Source organism: Coregonus lavaretus (genome assembly GCF_964263955.1).
Source record: "Coregonus lavaretus genome assembly, chromosome: 18".
Classification (NCBI taxonomy): domain Eukaryota; kingdom Metazoa; phylum Chordata; class Actinopteri; order Salmoniformes; family Salmonidae; genus Coregonus; species Coregonus lavaretus.
The window spans coordinates 6,545,848-6,568,293 of NC_140005.1; the positions used below are offsets into that span (position 1 = coordinate 6,545,848).

The window sequence follows — 22,446 nt, forward strand, 5'->3', positions numbered from 1 at the left end:
TTATTTATCACTGGGGCCGAGTTCCCTGCCATCCAGGACCTCTATACCAGGCGGTGTCAGAGGAAGGACCGACATTTTTTCAAAGACCCCTGCCATCCAAGCCATAGACTATTCACTCTGCTACCGCACGGCAAGCGGTACCGGAGCGCCAAGTCTGGGACCAAAAGGCAACTAAACAGCTTCTACCCCCAAGCTATAAGACTGTTGAACAGTTAATCAAATGGCTACCCGGACAAAAAAATCTGATGTTTTTATTGTCACATACACTGGATAGGTGCAGTGAAATGTGTTGTTTTACAGGGTCAGCCATAGTAGTACAATGCCCCTGGAGCTAATTAGGGTTAAGTACCTTGTTCAAGGGCACATTGAAAGATTTTTCACCTTGTCGGCTCGGGTCTTTGAACCAGCGACCTTTCGGTTACTGGCCCAACGCTCTAACTGCATGGCTACCTGACTCTCTTACACTGACTATACACAGTGGACACTCTCTGGACTCGGTACCGGTACTCCGTGTATAGCCTTGTTATTGTCTTATTCTGTTACTATTTTTCTACTTTTATTAGCCAATTGTGTTACTTTTTAATTCTGCATTGTTTGGGTAAAGGCTCGTAAGTAAGCATTTGACGGTAAAGTGTACACCTGTTGTATTCGGTGCATGTGACAAATAAAATGTGATTTGAATTGCTACGCGGGGACTTTTATTATGAAGTTTTACCCGGATGTAATTTTTCAACGTTGGAGAAATGAATGACAACAACATACTTTAGATAATGAACAAGTCCTAAATAGATAAGAAACGAGGTGAAACGAAGGCAGAGTGTCTTCTCTCGTCATGTAAAGTAAGAGGTAAGTTAGTTCGCTAGCTGCTAATAACCAGTATTTCCCGTTTCCACTAGGTTTCTAACGTTAGCTAGCTAGCTAGCATGTAGCCCAATAATGGACTAAAGGAGCCTAACGTTATTCCTGTCCAAGGACCTTTACATGTTATGTTTAAAGGCGAATTGGCTCTGGATAAAAGGCGAATTGGAACAGCCAAATACTCCGTTTAAACGAGAATCGATTCTCAACATAAATTCCTCTACTAGTATGTTCATAGCACATCAAAATAATTTCACAAACAGAAAATACACATACTGTACACCAGAGAAGGCTGGAACACACGTCATAGCTACAGTAGCTAAGCCAATTTTAGGTCTGTGGGTTTCCAAAAGTTGCCTATGTTACTTCTCTCCCTTTGTGAGCAGGCTCAGGACAGCAGCATGGACAGGCACAACAGCACTACCTCCCGCGGTGTTCCAGTGGTGCTGGTGTGCCTTGGTGCTCTGCTATTGGGCAATGTGGTGATCTACTTGTACCTGGACTCACTGCAGCAGAGCGACGACGGCGAACCCCACCTGACTCCTCATGGCGCGTGCCCGCCCCGTCACTTTAGGATGGCCAACATGAAGAACTGTTCGCCGTGGCTGGAGTGTCCACAGGTGCGCACAGAGGTGCGCAAGTTGAAGATGATCGGCCAGGGAGCCGTTAAGCAGGTTAGCCACTCAACAACAGAGAACATTGAAACCTATGCCCAATTTCGTCTGACGTAAGCAAACCTGAATACATAACGGAACCTGAATACATAACGAAACCTGAAGTGTTTATTCAATGTCCTCCTCCCCTCTCCCATAGGTTTTCCTGTCCGAGTGGAAGGGTCACAAAGTAGCCCTGTCCAAGCTCTCCTCCCCGGAGTACCAGGAGGACTTCCTCCATGGGCTGTCCATGCTCCAGGCCCTCCAGGGGTCCCACGTGGTGGTACTGGTAGGCATGTGTTCAGAGGACAACACCCTGGTCACAGAGTACCATCCGCTGGGCTCTCTGCTCAGCCTGGTTGCAGTGCTGGCCCAGGAGAGGCACCGTGTACGGGACACCTGGCAGACCCGCCTGCGGCTGGCACTGGACTACGTCGCCATTCTCCATTACCTCCACACCAGCCCCGCCGGGACCAGAGTCATGTGTGACTCCAATGACCTGGAGAAAACCCTGTCACAGTTCCTGCTGACCAGCGACTTCCACCTGGTGGTCAATGACCTGGATGCCCTGCCAGAGGTCGGGGCCCCTGCGGGCTCATTAGTGAAATGCGGCCACCGGGAGCTCACCGGGGGATTTGTGGCCCCAGAGCAGCTGTGGCCCCACGGTGAAGGCCAGCCTTTTGCCGATGAGCTGATGCCGGGGTACGATGAAAAAACAGACATTTGGAAGATTCCAGATGTGACACGTTTCCTGATGGGGAGGGTAGCAGGAGGTGACATAGCCCACTTCCACCTCTTTAAGATCAACGGGGAGTGTAAGAGGAGAGACCCCCATCTTCGCCCCTCTGCAATGGACGTCCTGAGCGTGTACAGATCTGTCTATGCAACCATGATGAGAGACAGTCCCGGTCCTGGTGGCGCCAGAGACATGCTTTAATCTCACTTTTTCTTTGTACTGATAAGAAACTGGACTGTGAAATAAAAAATAAATGTTTTGTCACTGTTTTATCATTTACCCTTCGAGATGTTACCTTTGAAAATCAAAAGACAATTGTTTGTTTTCTTTAGACATTTGCCCACTTTTATCTTCGATGGATTTGTATTGAAATAATATGTACAGTCTCTGCTGCAAGTAGCTCATATAATGTGCTCCAGCACAGAGGGTGGCGCTAGCGCCCCGTTATTCCGTTAACAGCTGACAGAGAACTCTCGTGCATGATAGAGGGCATTCCCTTCCAAACATGAGGTGTATTAATTAAAAACAATTGTTGCAAAACGTTTCGTCTTTTGCAACAGGAACCGTTTACTCCAAATGGAAAACGTTTTGCAACGAAAACAAGAGTTTCTATTGGACAAATTCAGGAAGGTCCCGCCCCGTTTGGTTCTTAAACGGTTTCCGTTGCAAGATGTGATGAATTGGAGAGACTACAGGAAGATAGGGAGGGGGTTGATCCAGCTGATTTCTTTAAGAGACGTCTGGAGAATGTGTATCAGGATTTTGTGGCCATTTACACAGATGGTTCAAAAGATCCAAGGACAGGACGTACTGGGTCAGCATTTGTAGTGCAGGAATGTGGGGTGGAAGTCAGGAAACCTATTACAGATCATCTGGCTGTATATACGGTGGAGCTGATGGCCATACTGTTGGCCTTGCAGTGGGTGGAGGAAGTCAAACAAGACAAGAGTAGCTATTTGCTCTGATTCATGTGCAGTGTTAATGAGTCTCCAGTCCTTTAGCTCACGTAGCAGACAATACCTGCTTTATGAGGTGCTACAAACCCATGGCAGGATTAAACAGATGGGTATTCAGATAAGATTTACTTGGGTCCCAGCCCATGTGGGGGTGGAGGGGAACGAGGCAGTAGATGAACAGGCTAAACAAGCACTTAGTAGTGGGGATGTTGATGTTGAAGTGTCAATGAGCAAGGCAGAGGCAAAAAGACTGATATATACAGTGATGGTGCAGAGATGGCAGTTGCAGTGGAATAGAGATAATAAGGGAAGGCATTTATTTCAAGTACAGAGGGAAGTCGGGGAGGGGAGGACGGCAGGAAGGGACAGAAGAGAGGAGGCTATTTTTACAAGATTAAGGGTGGGACACAGCCAGTTGAATAAGACAGTAAACGTGATAGGAAAGCATCCAACAGGAAAGTGTGATTATTGTCAGGAAATAGAGACTGTGGAGCATGTATTGCTACAGTGTGGGCAGTATCAGAGGGAAAGAGAGAGGATGAGATCTAGTATGAGGGAGAAGGGGATACAGGAAATTATTTTAAAGAGTATATTGAGCAGAACGTCATTAGATATAGTCTCAAATATTTTATCTTTTTTAAGAGAAACTGGGTTGGCAGGTAGGATTTAGTTTCTCCCTGTCTCTGGCCCACATTCCGGTACGGTAGGTGGCGGTAATGCACCATAACGTTGGATGCCAACCGCCGATAAACCCCACTGAAGAAGAAGAAGACGTGATGAATACATCCCTGGTTTGTGGATTGCAGTAGCACGTCGGACATTACGCAGTAATTGTATAATTATCCGACCTTGCTCTGATCTTGACTGTTTAGGAGCATACAGTCTAGTACCGCAGTTTAACAATGTTTGCAGTCAGGAGTGCATTCCGCCTGGGAGCAAGAATCACTGCGGTTTCAAGACGAGGATGCGCTGCGGGTCTTCCAGTGGATGATGTCGTCAACGGCCTTACTGAGGAGCAGATACAGGTAACGTTAGATAGCTACTTCAGTGAACTTTTACCTAGCTAGCTAACGGCCAAAGACAGCTGACATACAGTCAACAAGCTCAGTTGAAAGTCTGCATTGTGGATTTTTATGAAGGTACGAAACAGAAAGGTGTCAAGGACGCATAGCTAGCTAGTGTTAGCGGCCAAAATGACTGACTGTTATGACAACTGTTGTGGCGAGAGTCGTATTTAGATGGCTCTGGTTGTAGCTACCTATGTTGTCTGGACATCGAGACGCTCGTTGTTAGGCTACCAGCTGTAACTCACTACTAGTCGGTTCAGTGTAAACGTATGCACGGGGCAAACAATGCTTTCAGACTTCTGGTAGCTACTGGTATGTTCCTAGAAAAAGGTTACATGCTAACGTCGGTGTGGACGAGGGGTGGGTTTCTTGGGCAGTTTTTGATTGGGTGAAAGTTAGTGCATGCATGTGACGCTGCTCCGTTCAGAAAGGGAAGAAACGACTTTTTGCATAACAATAACACAATATGTTGATACTATCTCGTAGTTATTGTATTGATACATTTGTTTTTTTTAACAGTATACATGTGAACATATTCCGTTTGAAATTCATGTTGATTCATTTTTCTTGATGTTATTTCTGTCATTCCCTATTTTGTCCAGCTCCGACAGACAATCCGGAGGTTCCTAGCAGAGAAGCTGGCACCCGTTGCCAATGAGATTGACAAGAGCAACGAATTTGTTGGGATGCGGGTGAGATGATGAAATATACTTTACTATTCTAATAACAGCTGGTAAGCTAGGACAGCCCTACCATAATAGGATGTAGTGTGTGTGTGGTATTCTTCTTGAATAATTTTCATACACTTGCATATCTTACTGTGGGCTGCACTGCTAACATGATAATCCACCCCAAATGAATATCAAGACATCATTAGAATACAATGACCTAAATCATAAAAAGACTGGACATTGTATAACCACAGTATTACAATAAAGAGCTAACACCTCGTTTTTTTTCTTCTCATGTAGGTCTACATTGAGTGTGTATTTTGCGACTAAAAAAAGGCACTTTGTAAGACCCCTGGTTTACACCTGGTAACCTATTGTTTTTTTTCATGCAGGACTTCTGGAAGGACATGGGTGACATGGGACTTCTGGGTATCACTGCCCCGTGTAAGAGATGGATATTGTTTTCGGTTTATGTATTACCATGTCTGTTTTCTTTGCTATTTTGCCAGGTGTAAAATAGTTTAGTTTCTCTGATGTAGAAGTAGCATCATAATTATGGTAACTCTTCCCTCCCCCCCAGTGGATTATGGCGGTTCAGGATTGGGTTACCTAGATCATGTGATTGTGATGGAGGAAATGTCGCGAGTGTCAGCAGCTGTCGCCCTCAGCTACGGGGCACACTCAAACCTCTGTGTCAATCAGATGGTGCGCCATGGCAACACGAAGCAGAAGGACAAGTACATGGCCAAGGTGTGGATCATATTTGTTGTCCCATACATGCTTAATGCACCCTGAAGTATAAAGGCAGCCTCAAAGTGCAATAGCCATGTGTTCTTTTTATTTATCCAATATGAAATGTATACAGTTGTTGTCTTTTCCCAGCTCATGACAGGAGAGCATGTTTGTGTCTGATCTATACAGGCAGTCTCAAATTGAAATAGCCATGTTACAGTGCATTCAGAAAGTATTCAGACCCTTCACTTTTTGTTACGTTACAACCTTATTCTAAAATTGATAATCTATTTTTTTCCTCATCAATCTACACACAATACCCCATAATGACAAAGCAAAACCACGTTTTTAGAGATTTTTGGCAAAATGGAAATGTCACATTTACGTAAGTATTCAGACCCTTTTGGCAGCAATTACAGCCTCGAGTCTTCTTGGTTATGACGTTACAAGCTTGGCACACCTGTATTTGGGGAGTTTCTCCCAATCTTCTCTGCAGATCCTCTCAATCTCTGTCAGGTTGGATGGGGAGCGTCACTGCACAGCTATTTTCAGGTCTCTCCAGAGATGTTCAATCAGGTTTAAGTCCGGGCTCTGGCTGGGCCACTCACGGACATTCAGAGAGAGACTTGTCCCAAAGCCACTTCTGCGTTGTCTTGGCTGTGTGCGTAGGGTCGTTGTCCTGTTGGAAGGTGAACCTTCGCCCCAGTCTGAGGTCCTGAGCACCCTGGAGCAGGTTTTAATCAAGGATCTCTCTGTTAATCTTTCCCTCAATCCTGACTAGTCTCCCAGTCCCTGCCACTGCAAAACATCCCCACAGCATGATGCTGCCACCACCATGCTTCACTGTATGGATGGTATTGGCCAGGTGATGAGTGGCGCCTGCTTTCCTCCAGACGTGACGCTTGGAATTCAGGCCAAATAGTTCAATTTTGGTTTCATCAGACCAGAGAATCTTATTTCTCATCCTTTTGGAAAACTCCAAGCGGGCTGTCATGTGCCTTTTACTGAGGAGTGGCTTCCATTTGGCCACTCTACCATAAAGGCCTGAACGGTGGAGTGCTGCAGAAATGGTTGTCCTTCTGGAAGGTTCTCCCATCGCTTCAGAGGAGCTCTGTCAGAGTGACCATCGGGTTCTTGGTCACCTCCCTGACCAAGGCCCTACTCCCCCGATTGCTCAGTTTGGGCGGCCAGCTCTAGGAAGAGTCTTGGTGGTTCCAAACTTCTTCCATTTTAAGAATGATGGAGGCCACGGTGTTCTTGGGGACCTTCAATGTTGCAGAAATGTTTTGGTACCCTTCCCCAGATCTGTGCCTCAACACAATCCTGTCTCGGAGCACTACAGACAATTCCTTTGACCTCATGGCATGTTTTTTGCTCTGACATGCACTGTAAACTGTGGGACCTAATATAGACAGGTGTGTGCCTCTCCAAATCATGTCCAATCAATTGAATTTACAACAGGTGGACTCCAATCAAGTTGTAGAAATATCTCAAGGATGATCAATAGAAACAAGATGCACCTGAGCTCAGTTTCGAGTCTCATAGCAAAGGGTCTGAATACTGTAAATAAGGTATTTCAGTTTTATTTTTAAATATACATTAGCAAACATTTTTAAACCTGTTCGCTTTGTCATTAGGTGGTATTGTGTGTAGATTGAGGGAAAACAATTTATTTAATCAATTTAGAATAAGGCTGTAATGTAACAAAATGGAAAAAGTGAAGGGTTCTGAATACTTTCCGAAAGCACTGTATTATCTTTCTAATATAATTTCCCCAGCTCATTACAGGAGAGCACGTGGGTGCCTTGGCAATGAGTGAGCCCAACGCCGGATCCGATGTGGTGTCCATGAAACTGAAGGCCAAGAAAGAAGGTGAGCCCTCTGGGACACTCTCCTCTTGCCCTATTAGCACAAGCTCACTAACTACTGAGCCAGTTTCTTACCACTTAAATGGCATCCTTGCTGATACTGCTGTCCATCTCCTCTGGGTTTTATTTTGCTGAAGGTGACCACTACATTCTTAACGGTGGAAAGTTCTGGATCACCAACGGGCCAGATGCCGACGTTCTCATTGTGTACGCTAAGACAGACCCAGAGGCTCAACAAAAGGGTATCACAGCTTTCATTGTGGAGAAGGCGAGTATTTATCGTAGGCAATGAAACCAAACACCTTCCATATTCTGCTTACAAAATCTTCACCAGTTATGGGTCTGGGCCAGTGTTCCCTCAAATGTTTTGGGGGACTGAGCAAATTGCAGGTCTGCTGAGTGCAAACTTGAAACATTTAGAAAATTCTGTGCAACTTCCAGTGCGTGTTTACTGTGAACACTGAGGCTGTACCCGCTTTAAGTTACAGTTTTAACAGTGGCCAAGAAGGCTACTGTGGCTATTTGATCATAATGTAGGCCTACCAGAGTGGCCTACCATCAAAAACAATGGAGAAAATGCATCCCATAACATTTAAACATGGAAATAGCTGTTCTATCGTTCAGCCTATAGTAGCAGCCAATGTGTGGTGTTCAATGTAGGCCTACATTCCATGAGACTTTTGGAAGAAACACATGCAGGGCTTGACATTAACCTGTTTATCCACTTGTCCTTCAGACACGGAGGTGACTGAAAATGTTGTGGTGTTTGATGCAAGAAACCACTTTACAAAATAAAATGCATTATTATTCTCATACCATTTACAGAGAATCAGACAAATTAATGTACCCTCTGCCTATTGGCTACTTAGCTTATTCAAGCCTGGCTCAAAATACAACACTGCCCCTTTTAAGACAAAAAAAGCTCTTTACCTGACTAGTTTTTCAAATATGTCTAGGAATGTACACGTTTTGTGCTCTTGTAGGAAGCAATCACTCCCCTATTGCTGACTACAAATGATCTATAACTGGGCTAAAAACTCACTAACTAGCAAAGAATATGAACTAAATGTGCACACGTGGCTACATTCAGCTCTGGCTTTGATCTCAAAACAAGTGAATCTACTCACGACCGCTCATGCTGTAAACACAGTCCAGTTCAAAGTAAATGGCACAGATACATATATGGCAATGGTCTATAGCTCTGATTGGTTATGCCGCACAGGTATGTGTAGAGTACGGGCTGAGTAGTGTGTCAATGCAATAGAATCCTACTCCGATTCGTTCTGCCTACAACAAAATCTCTTGCATAGTTCGGTTTTGTTTTCGGTATGTTGCATTGAAAGTGGCTAATATTGCGTTGATTCGATCACAATTGCCACAGCAAAGGGAACCGTTGAGCGCGTTAACAGGGAAAACTCTAGAACAGTGGTCACCAACCCTTTCCGAGTCAAAATGCAAGTCGAGATCTACCGCTCAGAATGTTTTTTTTTTTAACACGACTTAAAAAACGGAAGCCTATGCAACATTAACCAATTACAAACAGTACTGTAGCAATGAGGTTTGTGCAGTAAGCTATCGGTCCAATACATTATCACTGCATATTGGCTTTGCTTGAATTGCCCTGCCAATGCATTGTTGTCCGGGACAGTTTTTAAAATTATATTTCGAAATTGAAGGTAGGCTATATGATCACACCGGTAATAGAGCCGTTGTTGTATTACTTGTGAGGCACAGCTGAGTGAGCATACATTTTAAATAATTTGCTTATTTATTTTTATTTTACTGGGCTGATTGTGCCTGCATCTGATGGTCAGTCTCAGCGGAGGGAGAGAGCAGCAGACTGATGGTCCACCTCTCAACATCCCTCCGCTCTCCCTTTCCTCCACTGACACTGACCAAAAAGGGACACGTCTTCCAGCTGATGGCGAAACTCGAGTCGCACCGCATTATTTCTGCCTACAAATTCATGTTACTCCTATGAACAGAGAAAGTGAAATAATTCCTCAATATTAAAAAAGACCCAAGCTGGTAATAATAACACAAGCTTATCTACACTTTTCCTACTCATTCATTACTGCTGCAGTGCTTGTTCTAGCACTGAGTGGAAATAGGAAGAACGCTCATTTTATGGCTTATAAAAGTGTTGAATACAAAGTGTTGACAGTGCTGAGTAAGAACGTAAACATGAACTCACTCATAAAAACAGCAGCTCTTAGCTGTATTCGTTGAGTCTCTCTCTAGTCATGGTTTTAAATGTTTTTAAATCTCACAGTGTCAACTTTGCTTTAGCTTTCTTTTATGCCTGCTACGTTACTGCAGACACAGTAATCGGAGCCATCCGATTGGCCAGCGGTAGGCCTATAGTGCACTTGATTTGCTCTCTGGGCCCGCCGGGAAGGCAGAGTTTGTACCTTCAGTCACATGAAATGGTTCAAAATGGCAATACTTCGACCTATCCGTTGCGCAGGGCAGCATAATCTGGTGCACCTACCGTCAACAGCCCGAGACGAATAAAACAAAACAGGAACACAAGGCTTTATCGTTGGGTTTTTTACAGAAATGTTTGGCGATTGACTAGGAATGCCTTTTGGAGGTCGATCGCGATCAACCGGTTGGTGACCACTGCTCTAGAAAGTTGAGTGAAGTTCAATCTCGGGCTTATCTCTATGGGCTGATATTTCTTCTGCGCGGCTGTCTCGGGGCTACTGTGCGCCCGTGCAGTAGCCATTGTTCTGAACCCGTTTACACTTCATCAGTTATGGGCCTGGGCCCCTTTTTACACTTTTATTTTATTATGATCAATAATGGAAATGGTTCTGTCAGTCTTAGCCTCTACCTGGTCTGTACTAGGGTTTTGGGTAACTTTCCCAAAATTTCCCAGGTTTTCCAGTAATCGTGTTTGGAGGATTCTGGATATCCTGCTTATTCCCCCCTGGTTCTGGGAATCTTCTAACCAGGATTTCTGGAAAAGCTGGGAGTTTTGGGAAAGATACTAGCATTTTGCAACCGAATTCTGAACATGTTGGTAAATTGTGCCCAATGTTTATTCCTACAGGGTATGCCAGGGTTTAGTACGGCACAGAAGCTGGATAAACTGGGAATGAGGGGATCCAACACCTGTGAACTTATCTTTGAGGACTGCAAGATTCCAGGTGTGTGGGTGTACAGTGCATTCACAAAGTATTCAGACCCCTTCACTTTTTCCACACTTTGTAACATTACGGCCTTATTCTAAAATGGATTTTAAATCAATTGTTTTCCTCAATCTACGTGCAATACTCCATAATGACAAAGCGAAAAAGTTTCAATTTTTGGGGGGGTACATTTATGAAAAATCTAAAACAGAAATACCTTATTTACATAAGTATTCAGACCCTTTGCTATGAGACTCGAAATTGAGCTCAGGTGCATCCTGTTTCCGTTGATCATCCTTGAGATATTTCTACAACTTGATTGGAGTCCACCTGTTGTAAATTCAATTGATTGGACATGATTTGGAGAGGCACACACCTGTCTATATAAGGTCCCACAGTTGACAGTGCATGTCAGAGCAAAATCAAGCCATGATGTCGCAGGGATTGTCCATAGAGGATTGTGTCAAGGCACAGATCTGGGGAAGGGTACAAAAAAATTTCTGCAGCATTGAAGGTCCCCAAGAACACAGTGGCCTCCATCATTCTTAAATGGAAGAAGTTTAGAACCACCAAGACTCTTCCAAGAGCTGGCTGCTCAGCCAAACTGACCAATCGGGGGAGAAGGGCCTTGGTCAGGGAGGTGACCAAGAACCCGATGGTCACTGACAGAGCTCCAGAGTTCCTCTGTGGAGATGGGAGAACCTTCCAGAAGGACGACCATCTCTGCAGCACTCCACCAATCAGGCCTTTATGGTAGAGTGGCCAGACGGAAGCCACTCTTCAGTAAAAGGCACATTACAGCCCGCTTGGAGTTTGCCAAAAGGCACCTAAAGGACTCTCAGACTATGAGAAACAAGATTCTCTGGTCTGATGAAACCCAGATTGATCTCTTTGGCCTGAATGCCAAGCATCACGTCTGGAGGAAACCTGGCACCATCCCTACGGTGAAGCATGGTGGTGGCAGCATCATGCTGTGGGGATGTTTTTCAGCGGCAGGGACTGGGAGACTAGTCAGGATCGAGGGGAAAGATGAACGGAGCAAAGTACAGAGAGATCCTTGATGAAAACCTGCTCCAGAGCGTCTGGACCTCAGACTGGGGTGAAGGTTCACCTTCCAACAGGACAATGACTCTAAGCACACAGCCAAGACAACGGAGCAGCTGCTTCGGGACAAGTCTCTGAATGTCCCTGAGTGGCCCAGCCAGAGCCCAGACTTGAACCCGATCGTACATCTCTGGAGAGACCTGAAAATAGCTGTGCAGCGACACTCCCCATACAACCTGACAGAGCTTGAGAGGATCTGCAGAGAAGAATGGGAGAAACTCCTCAAATACAGTTGTGCCAAGCTTGTAGCATCATACCCAAGAAGACTTGAGGCTGTAATCGCTGCCAAAGGTGCTTTAACAAAGTACTGAGTAAAGGGTCTGAATACTTATGTAAATGTTAGATTTCAGTTTTCTAAAACCTGTTTTTGCTTTGTCAGTATGGGGTATTGTGTGTAGATTGAGGGGGGGGGGGGGGGGGGGGGGGCGGACAATTTAATCAATTTTAGAATAAGGCTGTAATGTAACAAAGTGGAAAAAGACAAGGGGTCTGAATACTTTCCAAATGCATTGTATGTATACATGTGCCTGAGCGTGTGTGCACATCCATGTGAGTATATTCAGTAATGCACAGAATAGTTTTTAATCATTCTGAATTACATTTCAATTGCAACATCGTCTTTCGATTAGAGGAGAATATCTTGGGCCCTCTCAACAAGGGTGTCTATGTGATGATGAGTGGGCTTGACCTGGAGAGACTTGTGCTCGCAGCAGGACCTGTCGGGTAAATATACATATTCTGGACCTAATGGTCCTTTTGGGTTTATAACACATGCCCATGAGCATATTCTGTCTACGTATATCTATGCTCTTCAGTGAAGAAAATGCTCCCCTCTTTCAGCATTATGCAGTCTGTGATGGACTTTTCCGTTCCCTACCTGCACGTTAGAGAAGCTTTCGGACAGAAGATTGGACACTTCCAGGTGGGACATCAACCAAAACCATTCTCAGGCGGTCAAATAAGAAAGGGCATTTATGTCAATCAGATTCAACTTACAACAGACCTACATGTTTAAAAAAAAAAAAAATCTTATTTCTCTTGCATATACCACTTCCTTGAACGTTTTGAAATGACTAAATTTGATGTGTGAGAATTAATAATGCTAAAGCATTCAAGAGGTGTGATGATGATGAGGTATAACCACTTTTTTGCCCTTTTCTGGAATTGATGTTTTTTTTCCTTCCTACCAGTTGATGCAAGCCAAGATGGCCGACATGTACACACGGCTTGGTGCCTGTAGACAGTATTTGTATAACGTGGCACGAGCCTGTGACAAGGGACACTGCAGTTCCATGGTAAGCATTCTCCGTAAAACAACAAAAAATACATTTTAATTAATAAATAAAATTGTAATGTGGAATTCATAGATGTAATGTAATAGAAAACGTCTTGGATGAAAGTGTTGATGAAAATGTAATTTGATAGAAATAAATATTGTATGGAACAGTAGTGACTTGGGCTGTCATTGCAGGACTGTGCTGGGGTCATTCTTTATTGTGCTGAGAATGCCACTCAAGTCGCTCTGGATGGAATTCAGTGCCTGGGTAAGAACCAAGCCCACCGTGCACTTCATAGAAACATGTTGATCTTTGTAGCTAGTGTTATCACTGCATGCTCCGCTGTTTTACACTTGCGTTCATCCTAACTATAATCTCTCTAGGGGGTTGGGGGTGGAGGGCTTGTTTGTCAGTTGATTTATGTCAAGTCATTGTTGCGTTTCTCCACCTGCAGGTGGCAATGGCTACATTAATGATTACCCCATGGGCCGTTTCCTGAGGGACGCCAAGCTGTACGAGATTGGAGCAGGCACCAGCGAAGTGCGCAGGCTCATCATTGGTCGAGCCTTCAACGCCATGTACAAGTAGACTTCGTCATGTACAAACAAGTAGGCTTCGTCAATAACAAGTGGGCTTCGTCATGTACAAGTAGGCCTTGAAAGCTGAAGAGAAGCAAAGCACACACTGGATCACGACACCCAAAGGCCTTACACAAAATACCACTATACACTCTTAGAAAAAAAGGGCTTTTCGCCTGTCCTTGTGTAGGAGAACCATGTATTGATTCCAGGTGAAGAACCCTTTGGTGAAAAAAGGGTTCTCCTACAGGGACAGCCGAGGAACACTTTATGGTTCAGCATATCAGCTTTCTTTAAAGATGTAGTCACGGACAACAAGCACCAGAGGAGCACCATTGTTCAAGGTCCCAAGATTGATGATTCGTCTGGTGTGGACTTGGATCTCTGCCTCCGGTGTTTTAGATACGATGAGTAGTCTAGTTCGTCTGGCATCAACCCAATGAAGCTGTATTTATCATACAATAAAATATTAGGAAATGTTGTTAAAAGGAACAGTTGTATCATTTATTTAGGGCATTTTTACCTTGAATAGGGTTTCATTGATTCTACCCTGTAGTAAAATGACCTTAGTCTGTCTGAATAGTGGAGAGATCCAGTGGTGTGTCTGACACTGAACCATACAGTACGCTCTGTGATGCAAGCAACAGCATTTCAAACATGACAAACTTCAGATTAATATATCCCCCTTCCATTAGTTGTTGCCTTCCATTGGTGTTTCCTGGGTACATAGCTATGCACACAAGTGGCTACAATTAACGACTTTTAAAATTAGCGTTATCTTTTTATTGTGTCGTCACGCTCTCTTTTTTTCAAAGTATTTGTAAACAACTTTCCATTTACCTCAGTGGTGTTGAGCTGTGTAGAAAATCCTCTCGAATGAATGTAAAGTGAAGATAGTCAGCAAAACCAATGTACTTGTACTGAACCATGATATTTCCATTATAGGAAATCATTTTTCACGTTTAAGAGCAAACATATTCAATGGTTAAATCAACTAAAAAATTGTCTGACGGGGATAAAGATTTGTTCACTCATCAAATCAGCGAGATTTGGTTAATTCCTCAAGTGTGTCAAACTGTAAGTATCCAAGTTGGTTGGTTGTTTCCTGTTTGTGTAGAATAAAAAATGACTTGGAATTTGCACAATTGGGCCATGTCTTATTTAAAACTCAGAATTCAGATTCCTGTATTTTTGTAAGTAATGAAATTGAAATATAGTGAAGTATAAACAGCGTAAATCAATGGAACTTATTTAATTTGATTCAACGCCATTCCGTCACAGAATCCTCCATTAATACATCTTCTACCCTGCAAAGAACAAATTCATGCTGGTAATATAAGCTATTCAGAACTTCCCTTCTATATATGTTTTATGGTTATTTTTGTCACTGCCAATTGCTCACGCAAAATGTCACCAAATATGTGCAATATTGACATCATTTGGTTACAAATAAAACTGGGAGTGCAGCGCCGTGGCGGAGTGATAACACTCCCTGCTCTCACCACCTATGCGACTCCTCGCCAGAGACCAGAGTTCAAACCCTGAGCTGACCCTTCCCATTTTCTCCCCTCTCTACCACAGGTGGCACCTTGTATGGCCATTAGTCTCTGTCTGACCTCATACCATAGAATAACTATTGTGATGCATAAATGCCATGGTTTACAAAAAATTGCCATGGTAATTTAGAATGTTCAGTCGATGAGCATTATGGGTAATGTAGTTATTCTAAAAGTATAGTTTTAAACATGGGTTTTTAGTAAGGTTTATTTGATCTGATCTTGTAGGCTATACATTTGCAGCTAAAAGCTGAATTACAGAATACTGACAATAATACAAAATTAGATGGGGTAGGAAAATGAATGATGGCTTTTAACATCTTTCATTTCTTTAGTTTCTTTACAATAGATATACTTTACTAGATAACTTAAACCTTAATCCTCATTTAACAACATAACTCTGGCCCTTGAAAAAAGTAAGTTACATAGGCATAATTTAATAGCAAAAAAAAAACTGGCCTACGCATCATGATGTAGCTTCACAATAAATTTTCACAATGTGTAATCAGAAATATAATTTATCTTGAATTCTAATTGTGTCATGTATCTCATACTTCACTGACAATCCACATTTTATTTCCAGTACAGTGCTTTGTCTGTACATTCATTCAATTCTCAAAAATGTGATTATTCTGTTGATGTTTGGTCTCTGGAAATGCTGCTAATATTCTCAACTCAGCAGCATTCAAAAAAAATTCTCTGTCCCATTGGTCTATTTCCCACAGTATCATTGCACTTGTTGCTTTCTCTTCAAAATGCAAGGATTCAATAGGGTGCCTCTTTAAAGCACAAAATAAAGAAAATGGGTAGGATGCAAATCTACCACCAGTTAGTGTCTTACGGTAATATATACTGAACAAATATATAAAACGCAACATGCAACAATTTCAAATTCTCTAAAATGACGTTGGAGGGGCTTATGGTAGAGAAATGAACATTCAATTCTTTGGCAACAGCTCTGGTAGACATTCCTGCAGTCAGCATGCCAATTGCACCCTCCCTCAAAACTTGAGACATCTGTGGCATTGTATTGTGACAAAACTGCACATTTTAGAGTGGCCTTTTATTGTCCCCTGCACAAGGTGCACCTGTGTAATGATCATACTGTTTAATCAGCTTCTTGATATGCCACACCTGTCAGGTGGATGGATTATCTTGGCAAAGGAGAAATGTTCACTAACAGGAATGTAAACAAATTTGTGCACAAAATTTGAGAGAAATAAGCTCTTTGTGCGCAGGGAACATTTCTGGTATCTTTTATTTCAGCTCATAAAACAACTATTTACATGTTGAGTTTATATTTTGGTTCAGTGTTGATTGTTGTCCATTTTGCGAACGAAATGAACCTTCTTGTTGATGTAATCTTCCAGCCTCTCTAACCTCTTGTCTAGGCTAGGATATCCCAAACTCGGTCCTGGAGCCCCTCCTGGGTACACGTATTTTTTTTTGCCCGAGCACTAAACAGCTGATCAAAATAATCAAAGCTTGACGAGTTGGTTATTTGAATCAGCTGTGTAGTGCTAGGGCAAAAACCAAAATGTGCAGGACTGAGTTTGGGAAACCTTGGTCTGAGCTACCTACTTCCCCCTCTGTGAGCAAGAACCGCACCGTAATAAGCAAACGCCCTGCATCTACAAAGATGAAATAACAATAATAAATAGGTCATTTAGCAGACGCTCTTATCCAGAGCGACTTACAGGAGCAATTAGGGTTAAGTGCCTTGCTCAAGGGCACATCGACAGATTTTTTCCACCTAGTCGGCTTGGGGATTAGAACCAGCGACCTTTCGGTTACTGGCACAACACTCTTAACCACTAAGCTACCTGCCGCCCTACAATGTAGCCTATGTTATGTTTATGGGTGTGGAAATGTCTGAAGTTGGTGTACCTCTGCCCCTGTGTGGTGACTTTTAGCTTGTCACTCAGTTTACTTTAGTTGTGCATGCTACATAACAAGGGCTTTTTCTATGCCAGCAGCTATCCAAAAAATTATAAGAATTCAGTTCATGATTTTGGGGGGCCAATTTAAATATCATAGCTCAATGAAACATATTGTGAAACACCTATTTTACGTACTTTATAAATACAACAAAGGCAGAGGATAGAACAAGTATCAATCTTGTTTGTGTCAAGCGGAAACAGCAATTACTAGTTACCTTCACATTTTACATATTGTTGCCTCTCCCTCTTACACTTTGGAGCCTCTGAGCCTTGGCTTCTCCTCTCATATTACAAAAGTCTTTGACCAGCTCCTTCTCCAAGTGCATCTCTCAGCAGTCTGCAACAGAGAAAGTGCACTGGCTGCCATTACTCGAGTTGCACGTGCTCGAATCATGGACTGTCAGCTTGTTTCCGCTACTCCTGTAACTCCTATTTCCGACCTCTCAGCTCTGCTCCGGTGAAACGACTCAGCCCTGGCTGATCCAGATGGCTGAAGGCGGTTTGGATCTCAAAAGTCTTAAAATGAATCACCCCACTATTTGCTCTGGAAAAGTGTTACCCTCTCAACCTTTAATGAACAGTCCAACTCCCCCTAGGCCAGATATCAACCGTTACTTTTTACGTTAATGTTTTGAAAGACTTCCAAGACAATTCATCCAAGCCGCTTTGACCCATTTTACCTTACTTTGACCCATCTCATAGCAAAGGGTCTGAATACCTATGTAAATAAGGTATTTCAGTTTTTTACTTTTAATACATTTGCAAACATTTCTGATAACCTGTTTTTGCTTTGTCGTTATGGGGTATTGTATGTAGATTGATGAGGATTAAAAAAAAGAATAAGGCTGTAACATAACAAAATGTGGAAAAGGGAAGGGGTCTGAATACTTTCCGAACAAACTGTATATGGAAAATGTATACACTACCGTTCAAAAGTTTGGGGTCACTTAGAAATGTCCTTGTTTTCCATGAAAACATACATGAAATGAGTTTGAATAGGAACTATAGCAAAATGAATAGGGAATGTAGTCATTGACAAGGTTAGAAATAATTATTTTTAATTGAAATAATAATTGTGTCCTTCAAACTTTGCTTTCGTCAAAGAATCCTCCATTTGCAGCAATTACAGCCTTGCAGACCTTGGCATTCTAGTTGTCAATTTGTTGAGGTAATCTGAAGGGATTTCACCCCATGCTTCCTGAAGCACCTCCCACAAGTTGGATTGGCTTGATGGGCACTTCTTACGGTCAAGCTGCTCCCACAACCGCTCAGTAGGGTTGAGATCCGGTGACTGTGCTGGCCACTCCATTATAGACAGAATACCAGCTGACTGCTTCTTCCCTAAATAGTTATTGCATAGTTTGGAGCTGTGCTTTGGGTCATTGTCCTGTTGTAGGAGGAAATTGGCTCCAATCAAGCGCCATCCACAGGGTATGGCATGGCGTTGCAAAATGGAGTGATAGCCTTCCTTCTTCAAGATCCCTTTTACCCTGTACAAATCTCCCACTTTACCACCACCAAAGCACCCCCAGACCATCACATTGCCTCCACCATGCTTGACAGATGGCATCAAGCACTCCTCCAGCATCTTTTCATTTGGTCTGCATCTCACAAATGTTCTTCTTTGTGATCCGAACACCTCAAACTTCGATTTGTCTGTCCCTAACACTTTTTTCCAATCTTCCTCTGTCCAGTGTGTTCTTTTGCCCATCTTAATCTTTTCTTTTTATTGGCCAGTCTGAGATATGGCTTTGTCTTTGCAACTCTGCCTAGGTCAGCATCCCGGAATCGCCTCTTCACTGTTGACGTTGAGACTGGTGTTTTGCGGGTACTATTTAATGAAGCTGCCAGTTGAGGACCTGTGAGGCGTCTGTTTCTCAAACTAGACACTAATGTATTTGTCCTCTTGCTCAGTTGTGCACCGGGGCCTCCCACTCCTCTTTCTATTCTGGTTAGAGCCAGTTTGCGCTGTTCTGTGAAGGGAGTAGCACACAGCGTTGTACGAGATCTTCAGTTTCTTGGCAATTTCTCACATGGAATAGCCTTCATTTCTCAGAACAAGAATAGACTGACGAGTTTCAGAAGAAAGTTATTTGTTTCTGGCCATTTTGAGCCTGTAATCGAACCCACAATTGCTGATGCTCCAGATACTCAACTAGTCTCAAGAAGGCCAGTTTTATTGCTTCTTTAATCAGCACAACCGTTTTCCGCTGTGCTAACATAATTGCAAAACGGTTTTCTAATGATCAATTAGCCTTTTAAAATGATAAACTTGGATTAGCAAACACAACGTGCCATTGGAACACAGGACTGATGGTTGCTGATAATGGGCCTCTGTACGCCTATGTAGATATTCCATTAAAAATCAGCAGTTTCCAGCTACAATAGCCATGTACAACATTAACAATGTCTACACTGTATATCTGATCAAGTTGATGTTATTTTAATGGACAAAAAAAATTCATTTTCTTTTGAAAACAAGGGAATTTCTAAGTAAACCCAAACTTTTGAACGGTTGTGTATGTAGTCTTATATCCCTCACTAACTTTAAGCATCAGTTGTCAGAGCACCTTACCGATCACTGCACCTGTACACAGCCCATCTGAAATTAGCCCACCCAACTACCTCATCCCTATATTGTTATTTATTTTGCTCTTTTGCACCCCAGTATCTCTATTTGCACATAATCTCTTGCACATCTAGCATTCCAGTGTTAATACTATTGTAATTATTTTGCACTATAGCCTATTTATTGCCTTACCTCCATAACTTGCTACATTTGCACACACTGTATATATATTTTCTGTTGTATTTTTGACTTTATGTTTTTTACCCCATATGTAACTCTGTGTTGTTTTTATCGCACTGCTTTGCTTTATCTTGGCCAGGTCGCAGTTGTAAATGAGAACTTGTTCTCAACTGGCTTACCTGGTGAAATAAAGGTGAAATAAATTTTAAAAATAAAAAAGTCGGGCCTCTAATGAAAATAGCCACTTTGACCCATCTTACCCCACTCAAACCTCTACAACGGCTGCTGCATATATGATTGCCATGTCTATACCAGCAACAGACATTTTGAAAATTGTTTGAATAGTTTGACCATTGTCTTTTAGGTTGATATGTGAATCAAACTCTCTTAATTATTTGAAAGCAAATTCGACACACTCGAACAACCAAAATGCAATTAATCCCATCTATAACTTGTGGGTAAGTGTGTAGACTTATAGAAATGTCATTAAGTATAATACATTTAGTATCCATACAAAGATGTACATTTCCCATGCATGCATCCACATTTTTGTCAACCACAGCCTCAGATAGGTGTGATGTGAGTGACATGTAGGGTGAATTCGGAATAATTGGGACACTTTTTGCAGATCCATTTTCGGTAACCTCTTTCGTCATCTATCCAACATTATACATTTCTGAAATCCTCAAGATGTTTCCTAATCACACAAAAAGGACAAATGTTTATCATATTCACAGGACGCATGACACCCAATTGTTTACCCTGATACAAAACCATATTTTCATTTTTTTTTAAACATTTTTAGTCATTTAGCAGACGCTCTTATCCAGAGCAACTTACAGTTAGTGCATACATTATTTATTTTATTTTATATACCCCCTGTGGGAATCGAACCCACAACCCTGGCGTTGCAAACGCCATGCTCTATCAACTGAGCTACATCCCTGCCGGCCATTCCCTCCCCTACCCTGGACGACGCTGGGCCAATTGCACGCCGCCCCATGGGTCTCCCGGTCGCGGCCGGCTACGACAGAGCCTGGATTCGAACCAGGATCTCTAATGGCACAGCTAGCACTGCGATGCAGTGCCTTAGACCACTGCGCCACTCGGGAGACAGTTCGCATTTTGGTAAACTTGGACAGCAAGTTAGATAAACTGGGATGGTCTTAATTGTACCCCAATGACAATTCAATTCAATTTTGTGTGATTGGGAAACATCTTGAGGATTTCAGAAATGTATCCCAAGTTGGGCTAATATGTTGCATAGATGTCAAATGAGAATATACAGATGGAAATGCAAAAAGTGTCCCTGCCTAATCTAAGTACAGGGGTCCCTAATGTCAAATGGATCTATTTCCTCCATTGGAAAAGCCTATAAGACTGTCCCACTTTAGCTACTCCATGCTGTCCTCCATGCTAGTATGGTTGGTAATGTGGGTTTAAAAAATTGAAACATAATATTGGCCTATTTTTATTTTGATGCACCAGTACATAGTGTGCACATTTACATCACAATGTTGCACAGTGCATTATTTATGACGTTTAATAACCTTAACAGAGAAACAGAAGAAAAAAAAACTATGTCACTGATCTTCCCATGTGCTTCGCAGGGTGAGTACCATGTTAGAAGCTTGCTCTGCCCCTTTTACATCACAACAATTAAGTGACGTGATCCCCCTTCTGATAACCAGGTGGCGAATCGCATCTCTGCATGTCTGGCAGACATATCAGTATGGATGACGGATCACCACCTCAAGCTGAACCTTGGCAAGACGGAGCTGCTCTTCCTCCCGGGGAAGGACTGCCTGTTCCATGATCTCGCCATCACGGTTGACAACTCCGTTGTGTCCTCCTCCCAGAGTGCGAAGAGCCTTGGCGTGACCCTGGACAACACCCTGTCGTTCTCCGCTAACATCAAGGCGGTGACCCGATCCTGTAGGTTCATGCTCTACAACATTCGGAGAGTACGACCCTGCCTTACACAGGAAGCAGCACAGGTCCTAATCCAGGCACTTGTCATCTCCCGTCTGGATTACTGCAACTCGCTGTTGGCTGGGCTCCCTGCCTGTGCCATTAAACCCCTACAACTCATCCAGAATGCCGCAGCCCGTCTGGTGTTCAACCTTCCCAAGTTCTCTCACGTCACCCCCCTCCTCCGAACACTCCACTGGCTTCCAGTTGAAGCTCGCATCTGTTACAAGACCATGGTGCTTGCCTATGGAGCTGTGACGGGAACGGCACCTCCGTACCTTCAGGCTCTGATCAGTCCCTACACCCAAACGAGGGCATTGCGTTCATCCACCTCTGGCCTGCTGGCTCCCCTTCCTCTGCGGAAGCATAGTTCCCGCTCAGCCCAGTCAAAACTGTTCGCTGCTCTGGCACCCCAATGGTGGAACAAGCTCCCTCACGACGCCAGGACAGCGGAGTCACTCACCACCTTCCGGAGACATTTGAAACCCCACCTCTTTAAGGAATACCTGGGATAGGATAAAGTAATCCTTCTACCCCTCCCTTACTCCAACCCCCCCCCCCCCCCCCCCCAAATGCACCAATTTGTAAGTCGTAAA

General features: G+C 43.2%; 2 protein-coding genes across 2 annotated transcripts; both read left to right on the forward strand.

The window, feature by feature from the left end:
- The first annotated feature begins 713 nt into the window (after window positions 1-713).
- On the forward strand, window positions 714-2,506 carry pomk (protein O-mannose kinase). The gene is made up of 3 exons (XM_084182379.1): window positions 714-846; window positions 1,245-1,532; window positions 1,672-2,506. Exons 2-3 carry the CDS (start codon window positions 1,260-1,262, stop codon window positions 2,446-2,448), a joined length of 1,050 nt encoding a protein of 349 aa, XP_084038505.1. The 5' UTR covers window positions 714-846; window positions 1,245-1,259; the 3' UTR covers window positions 2,449-2,506.
- A 1,452-nt stretch (window positions 2,507-3,958) lies between these two features.
- ivd (isovaleryl-CoA dehydrogenase) lies at window positions 3,959-14,774 on the forward strand. The gene is made up of 12 exons (XM_084182376.1): window positions 3,959-4,228; window positions 4,873-4,962; window positions 5,334-5,385; window positions 5,522-5,691; window positions 7,452-7,545; window positions 7,679-7,809; window positions 10,597-10,693; window positions 12,409-12,502; window positions 12,620-12,701; window positions 12,970-13,074; window positions 13,251-13,323; window positions 13,511-14,774. The coding sequence occupies exons 1-12, from the start codon at window positions 4,106-4,108 to the stop codon at window positions 13,642-13,644; spliced, it is 1,245 nt and encodes a 414-aa protein (XP_084038502.1). The 5' UTR covers window positions 3,959-4,105; the 3' UTR covers window positions 13,645-14,774.
- The last annotated feature ends 7,672 nt before the right edge of the window (window positions 14,775-22,446 follow it).